Source organism: Nipponia nippon, unplaced genomic scaffold (genome assembly GCF_047370975.1).
Source record: "Nipponia nippon isolate SJK-2023a ecotype South Korea unplaced genomic scaffold, ASM4737097v1 scaffold_6, whole genome shotgun sequence".
Classification (NCBI taxonomy): domain Eukaryota; kingdom Metazoa; phylum Chordata; class Aves; order Pelecaniformes; family Threskiornithidae; genus Nipponia; species Nipponia nippon.
Genome location: NW_028262380.1, coordinates 65,036,622 through 65,050,882, shown reverse-complemented (window position 1 = coordinate 65,050,882; position 14,261 = coordinate 65,036,622). Strand labels below are relative to the sequence as shown.

At 39.6% G+C, this 14,261-nt stretch overlaps 1 protein-coding gene across 1 annotated transcript in view; it reads right to left on the bottom strand.

Moving 5' to 3' along the window:
- Positions 1–14,261, bottom strand: part of PKD2 (polycystin 2, transient receptor potential cation channel) — a 28,401-nt gene that overhangs the window by 6,936 nt on the left and 7,204 nt on the right. Inside the window, exons 3-11 of the mRNA XM_087738084.1 lie at positions 11,229–11,362; positions 10,623–10,873; positions 9,670–9,894; positions 8,873–9,101; positions 6,837–7,007; positions 5,471–5,652; positions 4,274–4,394; positions 1,732–1,830; positions 600–721 (exon numbers count right to left, since the gene is read on the bottom strand). Of these exons, the coding sequence (XP_087594210.1) occupies positions 600–721; positions 1,732–1,830; positions 4,274–4,394; positions 5,471–5,652; positions 6,837–7,007; positions 8,873–9,101; positions 9,670–9,894; positions 10,623–10,873; positions 11,229–11,362 (1,534 nt within the window). The remainder of the gene's footprint in view (positions 1–599; positions 722–1,731; positions 1,831–4,273; positions 4,395–5,470; positions 5,653–6,836; positions 7,008–8,872; positions 9,102–9,669; positions 9,895–10,622; positions 10,874–11,228; positions 11,363–14,261) is intronic.

Sequence of the window (14,261 nt, the reverse complement as noted above, 5' to 3'; positions counted from 1 at the left end):
ACTGCACCCTGCTCCTTCACAGCCATCCCTTTTATACCACCTTGATTTGTTCCCTTTCCTTGGACTCCTGCCTGTTCACAAACGCGTGCAGCGGCTCTGATAGAAACATTATTGTTTCCTCAAAGACCTTAGATCTCTGCTTCCTCAGACACTTCCTCCCTCACAACACAGCAACTCAGGAAGGTTGGGCCCCAGAGAGCCAAATTCTTCCTCTGCTGTGGGATGCTGCCCCACTGCAGCAACACCAGCCACAGTGCAGACTCCAGGGGCCAGATCTCAGCAGACCTCCTTAGTTAAGGCTTCTCTTCCACCTCAAACTGACCATTTCTTTTCCCGCTCCTCTTCTCTCTTCTTCCGCAGTTCCATGCCACAATTTGAATTTTCCTTTGTGCAATGCCTGCAGACCCATACGCAAAGATTGTTTACCTGTACACATCTGTTTGTTTACATAAACCTCCCGTCAGATACAGGAAGAGCACCGTACTCTGCTGTGTGGTCTTTACTCACATTAGCTACTCTTAGGGAGAGAAAGACTCAAAGACTTAACATCACATGTCTCTGGGGATACTATTCAAGGTAAGAAGTAACAGCTTCCTTACCCTTTTAGATCTTGCCGGAGTTCATCAAAATTTAGTTTTCCCCCACCTTGTCTCAGACTTTCTGAAATGTCATCAACAGTAGTCTTCTTCAATTTAAGTTTGATCATGGCTTTGTTGTAGCCCTAAAAGAAAGAGTGAAATTTCATGTTTTACTTGCCATGAAATGGTAACACTTGATTTCTAATAACTTTTTTGATTACAAAAATCAGCTAGTGTACACTATCATACAGTGTATTCCAAAAGCCCTGCAAGAATCTGTCTTTTCCTCCAGTTTATCCATCTTTTATTTCAGCATTTAAATGGGCAACATACAAATACCTTTGCAGTTAGAGGTAAAGCTTTCATCATTCAATTTGCACTGCAAGTCAGGAGGAATGGAGTATTTTGTCCCAGTAAGACACCTGTGGCAGCTACTGACAGTTAAGTGACAGCTTTAAATAATGCTGACAAAACAGATACAACTTTCTCTGGTCATTTTACTTCTCTCTCATTCTTCAGTTGTAGGAATGACTTTTAAAAAAAGTCCTCATCCCAACAAAGTAGCACTTTTCTTTTTTCTCTGCTCTGTTTTAATAACCAGTTTCCCAGTTTTAAACTCTGAGTCACCAGTCATGCTGAGTATGTGTTTAGACATTTCTGACCACAGTACAGCACCGCATCCATGCCAAAGCACACGCACATGCACATGTTTTTCCTAAACTGGGATTCAGGTCAAGCTCTTAAGTTTGTATTCAACAACCTGACTAGCAGCTGCCCTGGGAGCTCCCAACACATTATCCAAGACTTGCCTCATCTTATTGCCTGAAACAAGGTAATTCTGAATTCTGTGACCAAACCAAATAGCAGTTTAGCTTCATCAGTTCAATATTTCTGTATGTAACTAGACAGACAAATCCTGTGTCGCATTCAGTAGGCTGATCCTTCAACACAAAGTCTCAGATGACTAAAATACATTGTGATGGGAAGCCTTCTTTTGTTTAATTTACACTCAGCTCAGATTAATTTATTTTAACTGAGATGTGTATTTTCATCAGCTGCTGCCAGCTTTACTTTGAACGGTTTATATAGCATTTTATGGAGTAAGCTCAGATGTGAGGAATGAGATGTCAAACAAACAAAATGTTACTTTTACCTTTCTGATCAGGTCAGACAGTTCCATTTCTGCCTTCTGTTGTGCCATATCTGATTTGACTTCAGAGTATGTATCATTGATAATGGCCAAAAACATGTTCTGTTCATGAGAAAAATAAAAAAGTCCACTTAAAAATTTCAACAAGGCTGAGCCCTACTACTCCTATGACCTTCATGTGCAGACCTATACATGTTTTTTTTTTTAAAAAGGGCCAGGAAAAAATGGTGGGCTGTTTAAAAAGCACGAACATTGAGACCTTGAGATATTGAAATATGATGCACTGCAGTATAACAACTTTTAATGAAGACTACTGGTTATTAACATAACTGGAGAATTACTTTCCAGAGAGGGTTCGTGCCTACACACAGCAGTGGCAATAAGCCATGCCTGTCTAATGTCATATGTATAAGTTTGGCCTTCTACCTGCAAGGCCAAACTTACACAGATAACAACTGTGAATTAATCTAGGCAACACAGCTGGCAACAAAAATGCCTGAGGAATCAAGTTAACTTTTCATCCTATAATAACCAGCACAAACACAAGGTTCTTATCTAATTACTGCTCTGCTTGCATTTCAGACTAAAGACAAAAACAAAAAAGCTTAAAATCAGACACTTGGCACCAACTCTGAAAAGAGTTCAGTTGCTTTTTCAGACAAAAGAGAAAAAAATCGGTCTCACTAACTTAGTGCCAAGCATATAATGTATTTGAGCCATGCCGTCCTTACTGAAAGGGTCCTGCTGAACATGGAGTAAACACGACTGAATTCCAAGCTGGACATTCAAGTCCAAAAAGAATTACTCAATTTACTGGCAGGTTCAATGTGCCACTCTCATGCAGAAAGGCAGTGTTGATCTCTGTTTCCTCAAGGACTTAAAAAAATGCTTTAGGAGACCAGTCTTCCGATGCTGTATCTTTATGCATTCTTGCCCAACACCAGAGAAGCGAGAGGTAACTTGACTACTGTCTATTTTGGTTTCAGCTGCCCAACGTTAAGAGTTGGTGCTTTCTGCCCATCTTCCCTAACTTAGTTTCCAGGTCTCAGACGGGTCTCAAGGAGCTTACAGCAACATTTCACTCCAGCCAAATGACAGGATGTGCAGATATTAATAAGCACACAACTTATAGCAAGTATTTTGGATAATCTTCTGTGCCTTCACACTCCAGTGCTTTTCTCCTACCCCTTAGAAAAAAAATATTTCTTTCCCTTGCTGGACACTAGCCTCTGCTCCTCTGGATTTTGTGAGGTGCTTCAAAGCAAATATGAAACCCGCTTCATGTGCTTCTTTGGCCAGAGTGACCCATATGTTATTTTCCAATCAACTGCTGGTCCATCACACTGAACAAGATTCTCTGCTTCCTTACTAGTGAATAGCCAAGATGAAGTCTTCTCCCACAAATAATATCTGAATGCCATGTCTCCTCATCTCAAAGAATAATAAAAAGCCTCATTAAGTACAAGTTCATTAAGTAACTCTAAAAGTTATGATGATACAGGACTGCTGTATGTAGTTTTCAGTTAGTTTGGTACGAACATTAATACATAGTAATTTTGTTTCTGATGATATCACCAGACGGAAGCTGTTATGTGAGCAAGAAATCCTCAGATTATTGCCCAAACTGTGTTTTTTGGTGATTTGATAAGGTAGCAAGCCTTAAAGCAGGATTTTACTAACTGAAAACTACATCCAGGTAGAAGATACTGGGGCTCTTCTCTTATATCAACATAAAAAAGTGAATTTACTTGGTCTCTAGGTTTCTAAGAGAGAGGTCTCCTTCCTCCACTTTTTGTTACATAAATTATTAGTAAGACTGTAATATGGATTCAATACTAGTATTAACAGAGAGTATACAAAAGATGAGGACACACTCACAATATACTCATCGTTTGAATTTATTTGTCAAACAATCATGTCTACATACTGCCTCTCAGGTAAGTTCAGCTTCTTATAATACTGTTTGTCAAAAAGTGTACAGGTAACCTGCGCTGGGAAGGTGAGAAAGACAGGGCCCAACTCTGCCTCGGAGAAGGAAAAGAGGATGGAAAAGAGGCCTTTGCAGGCCAACCCGCATATCTGCAAGCTGCTGCACTGCTGATGAATTAGGCTCTTCTGGCAGACAAGCTGTGTGTTGCATGCATGAACTAGGCTGTTGTAAAACACAGCCAGCCACACATTAGAGCACTTTATAAACCAAGAACCTGTATGGAACATTACAGCTACTTTTCACCAAAGATACAGGCTTGCTGTGTATGCCAACCAGGCACTATTCAGATTTTAGAAATAAAAAATTCTTTATAATAATAAAAAATACAGATTAAAAAAACCACAATGTGGAGGACTGTATGGGAATGACAACAAACATACAACGCAAATCTATTTTAAATGAAGAAAAAAATGAAAGATTGTAGTGACTGGCCATGTAACAGTCAGGCTGCATGCTCACCATTATCAAAAAAGCCCCAAGTAGCAGTAGGAATCAAAGAATAAGAGATGCAAAAATGACCACCTACCCACCCCGCATAAACAAAGGCGTACATACCAAAAGAATGAAGAACATAAAGAACACAAATGTAGTGAAATAAATTGGTCCCAAAATTCGATTAGCTTCTTCAACCTCTGTGAAGTTGAAGTCTCCCAAAATGATGCGAAACTGAGTAAATCTTAAAAAACAAAACATATCCAGCAGTTGAAAAAACAACAGTTTTGGAGCTATGCAAGAATTCTCAATCTACTTTACCCTAACAGTCTGACTGATGGGCAGCAGAGAGGTCTGCACTACTATAATGCTTCATCAGGCACTGCAATAGTCAATTCCTCAAGCCCATCTCTAGGCAAAACCAAACTTGCAGTCAGATGCCACGCACACAGAACAAAACTAGGGGGGTTTACGTCTGGCTTTTGGTCACAACTGATAACGGGGGCAACAGGAGGCAGAGCAAACCAAGGATTACCATTGCGAAGCTTTAAGACCCAGTCGCGTCCCTCTCCTATCCTTCTGCCTCTCGCATACACACAACCCCAACCTTTTCCCTCTAAAGCTGTCTGTACAGTGCCAAGGCTGGAAGAGGCTTGGCGCTGTACAGCACCATCAACATATTTCGAGTTCCTCTACTCTGCAAGAAACTTTTTGCAACGCTGCCCCAAGGTAAGAGGGCGGGGGAAATCGATAACTGAACAACCTGGTAATTACCTTAGTTAGAATCAGGTTATGTTGTACCAAATCAATAAAGGAAAAACCGATTAACAACCCTACATTAATCTCTCTCCTGGATTCCAGTAGATACTTACAAATTTACTAGTTGGCTGTCTAAGATCGACTCCATTTCTGAGTCAACCAACTACACATACTATCAGGAACACAGCCTTATTATGCATACAATATTTCAGTAAGCATTACAAACATAAGTAAGCAAATAATCATTCAACTGGTGAAGACAGAGTTAGTGCTTTGTCTAGGAATGTGACCAACTGTTATAAAACCATGTCACTTCCACCAAGCAAAAACTGCCATTTTTAGCTCACTGATCTAACTATAGCATATTTTTAATCTCACAGCAAAGACAGTTTTGGAACTAAAAATGTGATCAAAAAAGGCATTTTCTACTGAGCTACATCAACAGTGATATGTCCGCAGCTTATCTGTTTAGATGGATGTCATAGGATTTGTTTGGTCTATGATGAGGCAACCAAATCCATATACTGAGAAATTCTTTGCATTTTTTATTCTTTTACTTACATGCAGTCCTGGAAAGTGCTGAAGTCATCAATTTGAGTGCCAAAGACAAGATAGGCCAACTGAGCATATGCTAAGAAAATAATAAAAAACATAATAGCAAAGCCAATGACATCTTTGACGCAGCGAGACATGGTAGTGGATAACTGACTCATTGTTCTGTTGAAGTTAACAAACTTGAAAAGCTATTAAAAGAAAAAAAAAAAAAAAACAAACAACTGTAAAGCCAAGGAAGACAACAATTTCTTAACACAATTGCTCTCCAGCCTTTTACATGTGAGATGTCTTACTGAATCTGACTGGAGACAAAGTCTGTTTCAGTTAATTTTCATTCAGAAATACATCACTTCCTAAAAACACTGAGGCTTGAAATGTGCAGAAAATTCCGTGAGAACACCAACTTCTTGTTTGGGTGTGGGGTTTTGTTTGTTTGTTTGTTTTTTCACTCCTCTATTTGGCACCCTGGCTTCAGAGCGGTGTTATCGAAATGCTTCCAAAAGCGTATTTATCATCTTCATCTTCAATGAAGATGTTAGCTATGAAATAGTAATATGCGAGAAAAGAAGATCTCACAGCTGACTTTGCTCAGAGCACGCAGTTGGACTAGGGACTTCCCGAAGTCCCCTCCAACCTGCATTATTCTGTTACTCTGCAGTTTACTATTATTTCTTATAATGAGCCAATTTATTTCCTTAAACATGATGCAAAAATTAGATGTAACTTTGTCTTATAAAACAGTAAGAGATTAGCTAACTTGCTTGATAAACATAAGTATCAGTTTGGAGTATCAGAGTGGAAATTCACTTATCATTGGTCTTACATTTTCCCCCATTAGACAATTTATTAACTAAATGTTCCTCTGCAACTTTATACATACAGAGGACAGGAAAATGAATATGGGCATGCAAAGAAGTATCACTAGAAAGGAGGCAGTAAAACAGAAATTAAGTTTAACTAAAGTAATATATCTAGTTTTCATATGAATTGGACTAGCTGTATCAACCCTTCTAACAATTCAGAAGTTCTGAATAGATAAAATGGACACAGTTAAACCAGGCTAGGAAAAAGCAATACCCAGTAAGAATTACTGACTTGACCAATTCAGAAATAATAAAAACATTTCTTTACATGTCTGCTGTGACAAAGCACTAGCACTGACTACATCTTCTAGACGCAAGCAAGGGCTGACAAAACCTGTGGCAAATTACAACCTTGCTTTTCACCTGCAAGAAGTTACCCCTGTGCTCTGACTTTCTCGTGTGACCAATTTTAGGAGAAACATGACTAAACCTCAAATAATATATCACGTGAAACTCAGAATACTGCTTACGTTCTAATGTTAGAATAAGGATGTGTGTCTTGGAGTTACCTTAATCCAGACAAAAAACACAGTGACTGCAGCAATGTTGTTGAATTGCATTTGCCAATATGCCAAAGGTTCAAAATTGGGGAACGAGTTCTGATCTTCCAGCAGCTTCTTCAAGAGCATATCAACAGTTGATATCCTATAGACACTAATTCCTATAGCTACCACAGAGAGCTGAGTACAAAAGAAACATACAAACATACGAACGGTGATTACAGTTTTAAAACAACTTGCTTTAGCCACATACATCAGATAAAGTTAGGATATGAGCAACACCACGTTATTTATAGCACTACCATAATGTGAGCTTTAAGTAAAAGCAAATATATTGTTTTCAAGGTGTCCTGACTACAAAGCTAAAGTTTCAAGGAAAGTAACAGCTAGAGATTTCACAGAGCCTAGGGAAAAAAAAAATAAAATAAAATAAAAAAAAAATCACTGATACAAGCTTCTTGCAGTCCTCAGGGTCAACCCCGCCAGTCACTGATCACATTAGTGCTTAGGGCCAGGCAGTTGTGGGGGCTGGAGGGAGCCAGGTTTCACCACCTTTCACTCAGGAGTAATTTAACAGCCCAGTGGCTGCTGTTTATTGAGATAGACTCCAAACTAGAGCTTCTGGACATATCAGGACATGCATTTCACAACAAAACCATGATAGTCCTGGACTACAGACAAATAGCCTAGGAGTAAGAATATTTAGAAATCTTTTCCTTGCCACAGTTGAAGAACAAGATGATGGTGAAGCCTAAAAAAATGAAGCTGTCACAGAGGAGGAAATATAAGGAAAGAAAGATGACAATTCAAAAAGACAAAAGGTGAAAAAGAGTAAAGAGCAGAACGACAGCAGTAGCCAAAAAGGTACTAGAGTTTCTCCAGAGTACAGACTGACCAGTATTGCCCAGAACGAGCAGCAGCAGAGAAGCTGTATTTTTACCATACAGGTAAGGGTCTTGTTTTGACCTCTGCAAATGTGCTTTTTATTAGTGGAAGTGAATACTTCACCTTGTATACAGAGTCATAAAGTACATAATCCTAAGTTTAAACAATGTCTCTCAGACAAGGTATAAACACAGAATTTGACCCTTTTTGTGAACTGAATTTTATACTCGCGCTTGAATACACTTCACTGACTGTAACAGGAAAGCATCTCATTCCCCCCCTCCACCGTTAAGTATAACCAACGGCACACAGTTCATGTAAACATCCTCCTAAATGGTCCTTCATTTACAAAGCACTGCGATGCAAGTATGATTTCTCTAGATTACAGATACTAACTTCAAGACTTAAACCTTTGATTCGTCCAAGCCTGAAGATACAAAACAAGCATGGGACTGGAACTGTTTCAGCCCTGCTGGCTCTGTATACTTTCGGTAAGCACAGCTTGATGTAAGTCCCTAGAGAATTATATTACGTAGCTTTAAATTCAAAACTCAAGATTTTCTGCTACACCAAGATTACTGATGTGCAACACTGTCACTTAACCAAGAAAGCAGCCTTGACAGCTGCCAGCACTCTACAATTTTGAGACACTTCCTCAAACCTGGTATTAGCTGGTGAGTATTTTAATACAACTTTAGATCTCTTTGTGGTTCTTTGCGAACATATTCAAATCCCAGTCCCATTCCTCCAAATGCAAATCACTACTTTAAAGCAGACGATTTTCTTACTTGAAAGCCACTGCAATAGTCCGTATCACATATGTAGAAGAGAAATGAGGGCAAGTTTGTTACCTCCCATAATGTCTGTGCCTTTGTAGGTAAAAACTGTGAAAAAGTATACTGGACAAATACTCTAAACTTTTCACCAGGATGTGAAGGTTGAAACCACTGAAGACAGAACAAGCAAGTTTGCAAAACACACCAACATTACCACACAGACTAAAATTGTCTTATTCGGGCTGAATAGCCCAGGAGTCTGTAAGTATCCTTCCTAACGATGGCCCTATCCCTTAAACCCAAAATAAGTATACTGAGTCATTAACGTCTCCCACAAAGTGCATTTCAGAAAGCAATTTTAGCCTTATTATAAAGATTACTTACCACAATGATAAGGATATCAAGGCAATTCCAGAGACTTCTGAAGTAGTGCAGTCTATGAATGTGAATTTCTAAGATCTCTTCCACCATATAATAAAGAACAAAAAGACAAAATGCCATTTCACAGGCTGCCAGGAAAAAATCAAAAGTGGAGAGGTAGTGAATCAGCCTCACTGGCTGAAACTGCCAAGATGTAACAAGGCCTCCAGTTGCTGGAAACTCCACTAACAACCTGCATTTAAAAAAAGGCAAAGAAAAAAAAATTTTGTTTACACAGTGTTGATGAAAAGCACTACAAAAAGACACATGGGTTTGTTCACATAATTATTTAAATAATGGAAACAGGCAAAAGTCCACATATGGTTCAGAGAAGACACTACACAGGACAGAAGGTATAAACCTGACTGCACTCAATTTTGACTAAAACCCAAAACATTTCAGGAACAGTGAGAAAACAGAGAGACCTGTCTTCATCTGCATCTGTTTCATGCTGTCTAAACTAAAGACTGATGTTGTATATCCATGTATTTACTTTAGTAAACCAACTCACTAGAGAAGTCGCCTGCAAACTACACCCAAGCCGTTGTGGCATCAGGAAAGTCAGGCTGCCTCCAGATGGTGAGTGCAGCCGCCATGTAGAGTCCTACTTCTTTGACAGGGAGGCATGCCACTTCAGTTGCCTGTCTCCTTTATACAAAACATACGCTTACCCATGTCCTCAAAACAAGGCAATCACAAGAAAACCCCAAGTCTACAACCTACACTGTGCAGTCTGAACACTGTCATGGTTCTGCTCATACCTGACAACGCAGAATAGGTTGATGTTTGCATTGTATACAGAGAAATCAATGAAAGCTGCTCTGGTCCCTCTGTCGAGCCACAGATTCTTCTTAAGGCTAGCAATCTGCACAGCTGTCACTTCTCTGGTCCTTGAGAGGTCTTGGTAATAACCAGCCCCACTGTATGTGGCAATCAAGCCCCAGTGGCTGCTCCCATTCAAATCCTTCTCATTGGTGTACGTCCAACTAGTTCAGAAGTAAGTGAAACAGAGCACGTTAGTCTTTCCACTTTCAACTTACAATTAACAAAACAGACACCAACAAAACCTGACTAAAAAAACATACCAGTTACTTAAAGCTGCTTTCATTTAAGAGGTACTTGTAGAAAGTTTTGATGCTTCTACCCTGGAGAAAGAGCTTACAAAGTTCCTTTGACTAACACAACAAAATTGAGATAGAAAGATGGGTCACAAGTGTGTTAATCCTCTCACACAGAATTTCTGTCCTCAGGGAAAGAAAGAAAATTGGCATTTACATAGTTACATTCCACTTCCAAAACCTTTTACAGTTCAACTCGCACATCATCCTCCAAGAGAGGCAGTGCTATTCCCATTTTTAGCCAGGGAAGACAACTCAGTGAAACCACTGCAGTAATAGAATCTGGAATTACAGAACAGGTGCTCATGAGTTGCAGTGCTGCACTCAGACCACAGCGTGTCTCCTATGCACAACAGCTACCGACGGCACAATGACAGCACCTAAACTCAAGTGGCTCAAGAGCACAGTCCTCTCCAAGTTCAGTAAGGTTTCTCCACGAGCAGAACTGCCAGCTGCTCTGGATTTACCTGGCTTTACAGACAGAACATACAGCAAATGCAGAGTTGCCTCTGCCAAGTGACTTACTGTGAAATTTAGCATAACCCAGATCGGGGGGGGGAAAAAAAAAAAAAAGTATCTACAGGAATACTACGTACGCCGTTCCATTTCGAAGTCCGAAAGGAGCAGTATCTTCATTAGCTACAGAATAGACATCATAGCAGTCTTTGATTTCATCCTTTAAATCTTCAGGTATTGAGCACGAACCATTTCTCACTTTCAGCTGCCGAATGCGAGGCACCCCTAGGAGCAGGTTCTCGTAATAAATGAAGCTTTTGTTTTCTGCCATGGTTTTGTTGTTGTACCACATCTCCCAGTAAAGACCATCCAGCAAAGGGCCTTCTGTGAACTGGGGAGGAAGACAGAATTTTAGTTTGCACGTTGCCAGCACTGTTTTTATAGATCTTCATTCCGTGGACGTGTTAGAATCGCAGCTAATAAGTTTTCTGACATGGCCGTACTGTTACCTGTCCTCCAAAGACATTCCGTAACCTTGCCCTGCCCTGCCCCACTAGCGTTACCTAGGTTCTAAACTTTCACATATTAAAGGCCTGCTTTGTTCCATAGCTTTGACATTGTGCGCAGAGATCTTCATGCGTAACCCCCACCATGTTAGAAAAAATATCCTGCAGGTTAAATTTACAGGCCATGACAGGACAAGCAAATCACAGCAACAGAGAGATAAAAAATTGGTTTTCAATTACCTTCCAGAAGTCGTCCATTGTAGACAAAGTTTTGAAATCAGTTTTCTCCATTTTTGATACAGGTGTTTCCAGGAAGAGCTGCGACATAACCCTTGTGTAATAGTACATACTGGAACTCACTGTCCCGTAAGTTACTGCAAAAGATTTGGTAAGGAGTGAGAGGTAAAGGGGTTGGGGAAAAGAGAAGACAGAAAAAAAAGGAAAAGGAAAAAAAAAAAAAGAAAAAAGAGTACTTTGCTTGTTTTGTTTTGGATACATCAGGTTGTATTTGTATAGGTTTTGCCCTGAAAAGTTTAAGCTTCAGAACAAAACAAAATCCACACCAAGCAGCATTTGTCTGTCAACTGTGATTAAAATACAAAAAGCAGTGAAGAACAGACTGATCAATCAGTTTAAAATGCTCAGTTCTCCTTCCCACACCTCATTCTATTATTAATGCTTCTACAAAAGGTAACTTCAAGAAAAACAAAGGCAGGATTCAGCAGCCTGAAGAGAGGCAGCTAGTGGCTTTTTAGCTGACTTGTGCTATCCACGGCATCCATAGAGAGCTGGCATGGATGGCACAAGATCTCAGGAGAACTATGCCCTGCTTGAGCAGATAATGACAGTCAACCAGGATATTGCAGGGCACCGCGAATGACATTAGCCACCTACGGTTAGACAACGAAACTCCACCCAAGATGTGCAGTGCTTCTAAGAGAATCTCCCCACGGAAAATAAATGACACCGTATTACCTCTTTTCCTCACACTGGGCCAAGCATTTGGCTGAGGACCACAGAGCATAAATCATAAAATGACATACAAAGCCTTGAGAGAACAGTCTCTGGCACTGATACTGTTACTGCCTATAAATACTTAAAACCATTTTATGGCTAAAACTCAGAGAAGCCTGAAAGATTAAGTCTACACTGAACAACCTCCATCAGTTCTGACAATTTTATAAAAATATTTTATCACAAGGAGGAAAACGTGTTTTCTTTAGCAACTGGAGAACAAGGACTATTTTTAATAGATTTCTGCTGTGGCATGTGGAATGCATCACATGACTGTGCCATACCTGGATTCTCTCTAAATACGTACTCTCAAAAACACAAGAGTACAAGAAATACCCGTAGCATTTAGCCTGCACTGGAAAGCTCTCTCCCAGGGCATGCCAAGCCACAGACCAGTCTGTCCCATAGTTATTGCTTACGCGTAAAATTAAAAAGGACAGTACTTAAAAAAATACTGACGAGTTAGCAATATCTGTAGATATTTAACACACTATAGTTTTCCTTTTTTCTGTTACCAAAAATCTTTTTCTGTAGCAAAACAAATTGTAAACAGCCTGCAGTCAAACTTGTCCCGCTGAAACCAGTTTCACTTTATTTTCATTTAGGTCCCTCACTGCTACTCCTCTCCTGGTGGTACCGCATATCACCCACAAGCAGCCTTACACTACTCTGTCCATAAACCTGCACTAAGCATTCTTAAAGCATGTGGGAAGAAAAAATCCATGATAATTAGTATATAACCATGCTTGCAGTACAACACCAAAACAGTTGGTCAACGGTATAAAGTTTGGGGTTTTGGGGTTTTTTAGTAATTCTACTCCACACAAGCAAGGCAGACTTGCTCTCAGAGCCAGTCTAACCAATGTAGTTTTGCACTTTCTTTTCCACTCCAAGATTCTCTCTCACAAAAACCAAAAACATCACCTTGTCCTATTACAACTGATCATAAACGACAACTTAAGTGTCACTGACATGTCAGGCATTTAGAACAGAACTGTCCACACTAAAAATTGGAGGCTTGAAACATATCAGCTTTCCAAAGATATGCTAACTTAATGCATACAGATTTTGTTGCTATTCTCCCTAGTAACGGAATAAAACATGTATTTCACAACTCCATAGTAAGTTCTATTTTGCATTGTCTTGCTAATTTTTATGCAAATATATGAACATGCGTTGTTTTGACTATTAAGTTAAAAATCCCTAGAAGTCTTGAAATAGAATTGTACGAGGGCTTCAAGTTCCCAAGGCCAGAAAAGAAGACGGCTCTCAGAACCGTCACATTAAACACGCCACAACTGTTCACGGTGCTGTGTGAGGCCTGTGCTAAACATCCTGTACTATCCGTGCTCCAGCATCACTAAGGTTCTTCATGCTGAGAAAAGAACAGCAAACTCAGTTCAGGCTGCTTTCTTAAACTCTGCTTGGGTCCAGGAATACTGTTGTGTATGAGGCTGGAGATCTATCAAGCTCCTCACTTCTGTACTAAGTCTGTATTTAGTAGAACCTGCTAATATTATCTTCAGTGTTGATTCTAGAGCACCTACCTCAATGCAGTCACCTACTTAAAAGCCAAATAAAATAAAAAAAATAAAAATAATAATAAAAAAAGAGTAGGCTGAATGTTACTCTGTTCTGTGTTCCATACTGTTACGGTACTTCATATGATATCATAGACAACAAAACAGATGACACACTTGAATCACGGAAGTCTCCACCTGTGATCCAAATACACTTGAGTATATATAGCTGCAGGCGTGTTTAAAACATCCAGCATCATGCAAACACAGATTATCAGACATTTCTAAGCAGCTAGCATCATCTCTGCCTTTCCAGCTACTATCAAGAACTTTTATTCTTAGAATGATCTGTACATAAGCTTGGTGATAAATCTGAAACTCGGTGATTTAATTTGATTTTTTGTCCTAGATGACTAACCCCTACCCTTCACATTTAACCGTTCTGTTCAGTGATTTCAAAACGTGTAGCAGAAGCATCACATTGCAATGTGGTACTACATTAAAAAAAATACTCCCTAAAAACAAAGAATAAGTAGATTACCATTCTGCTTAAAGGTTCAAAACTTGTTAAGGCACAGAAAGTTGCAGTATTTTCAATCTCAAGCAACAATCCAAGCACAGAAACAAGAGAAAGATTTAATTCCAAATATTTGCCTAGACACCTGCCCATTAATTCTTCTCCCACATCACTGAAACAACCTTCATTCTGGAATCACAGAGAGCAAGCAGATAGTACAGA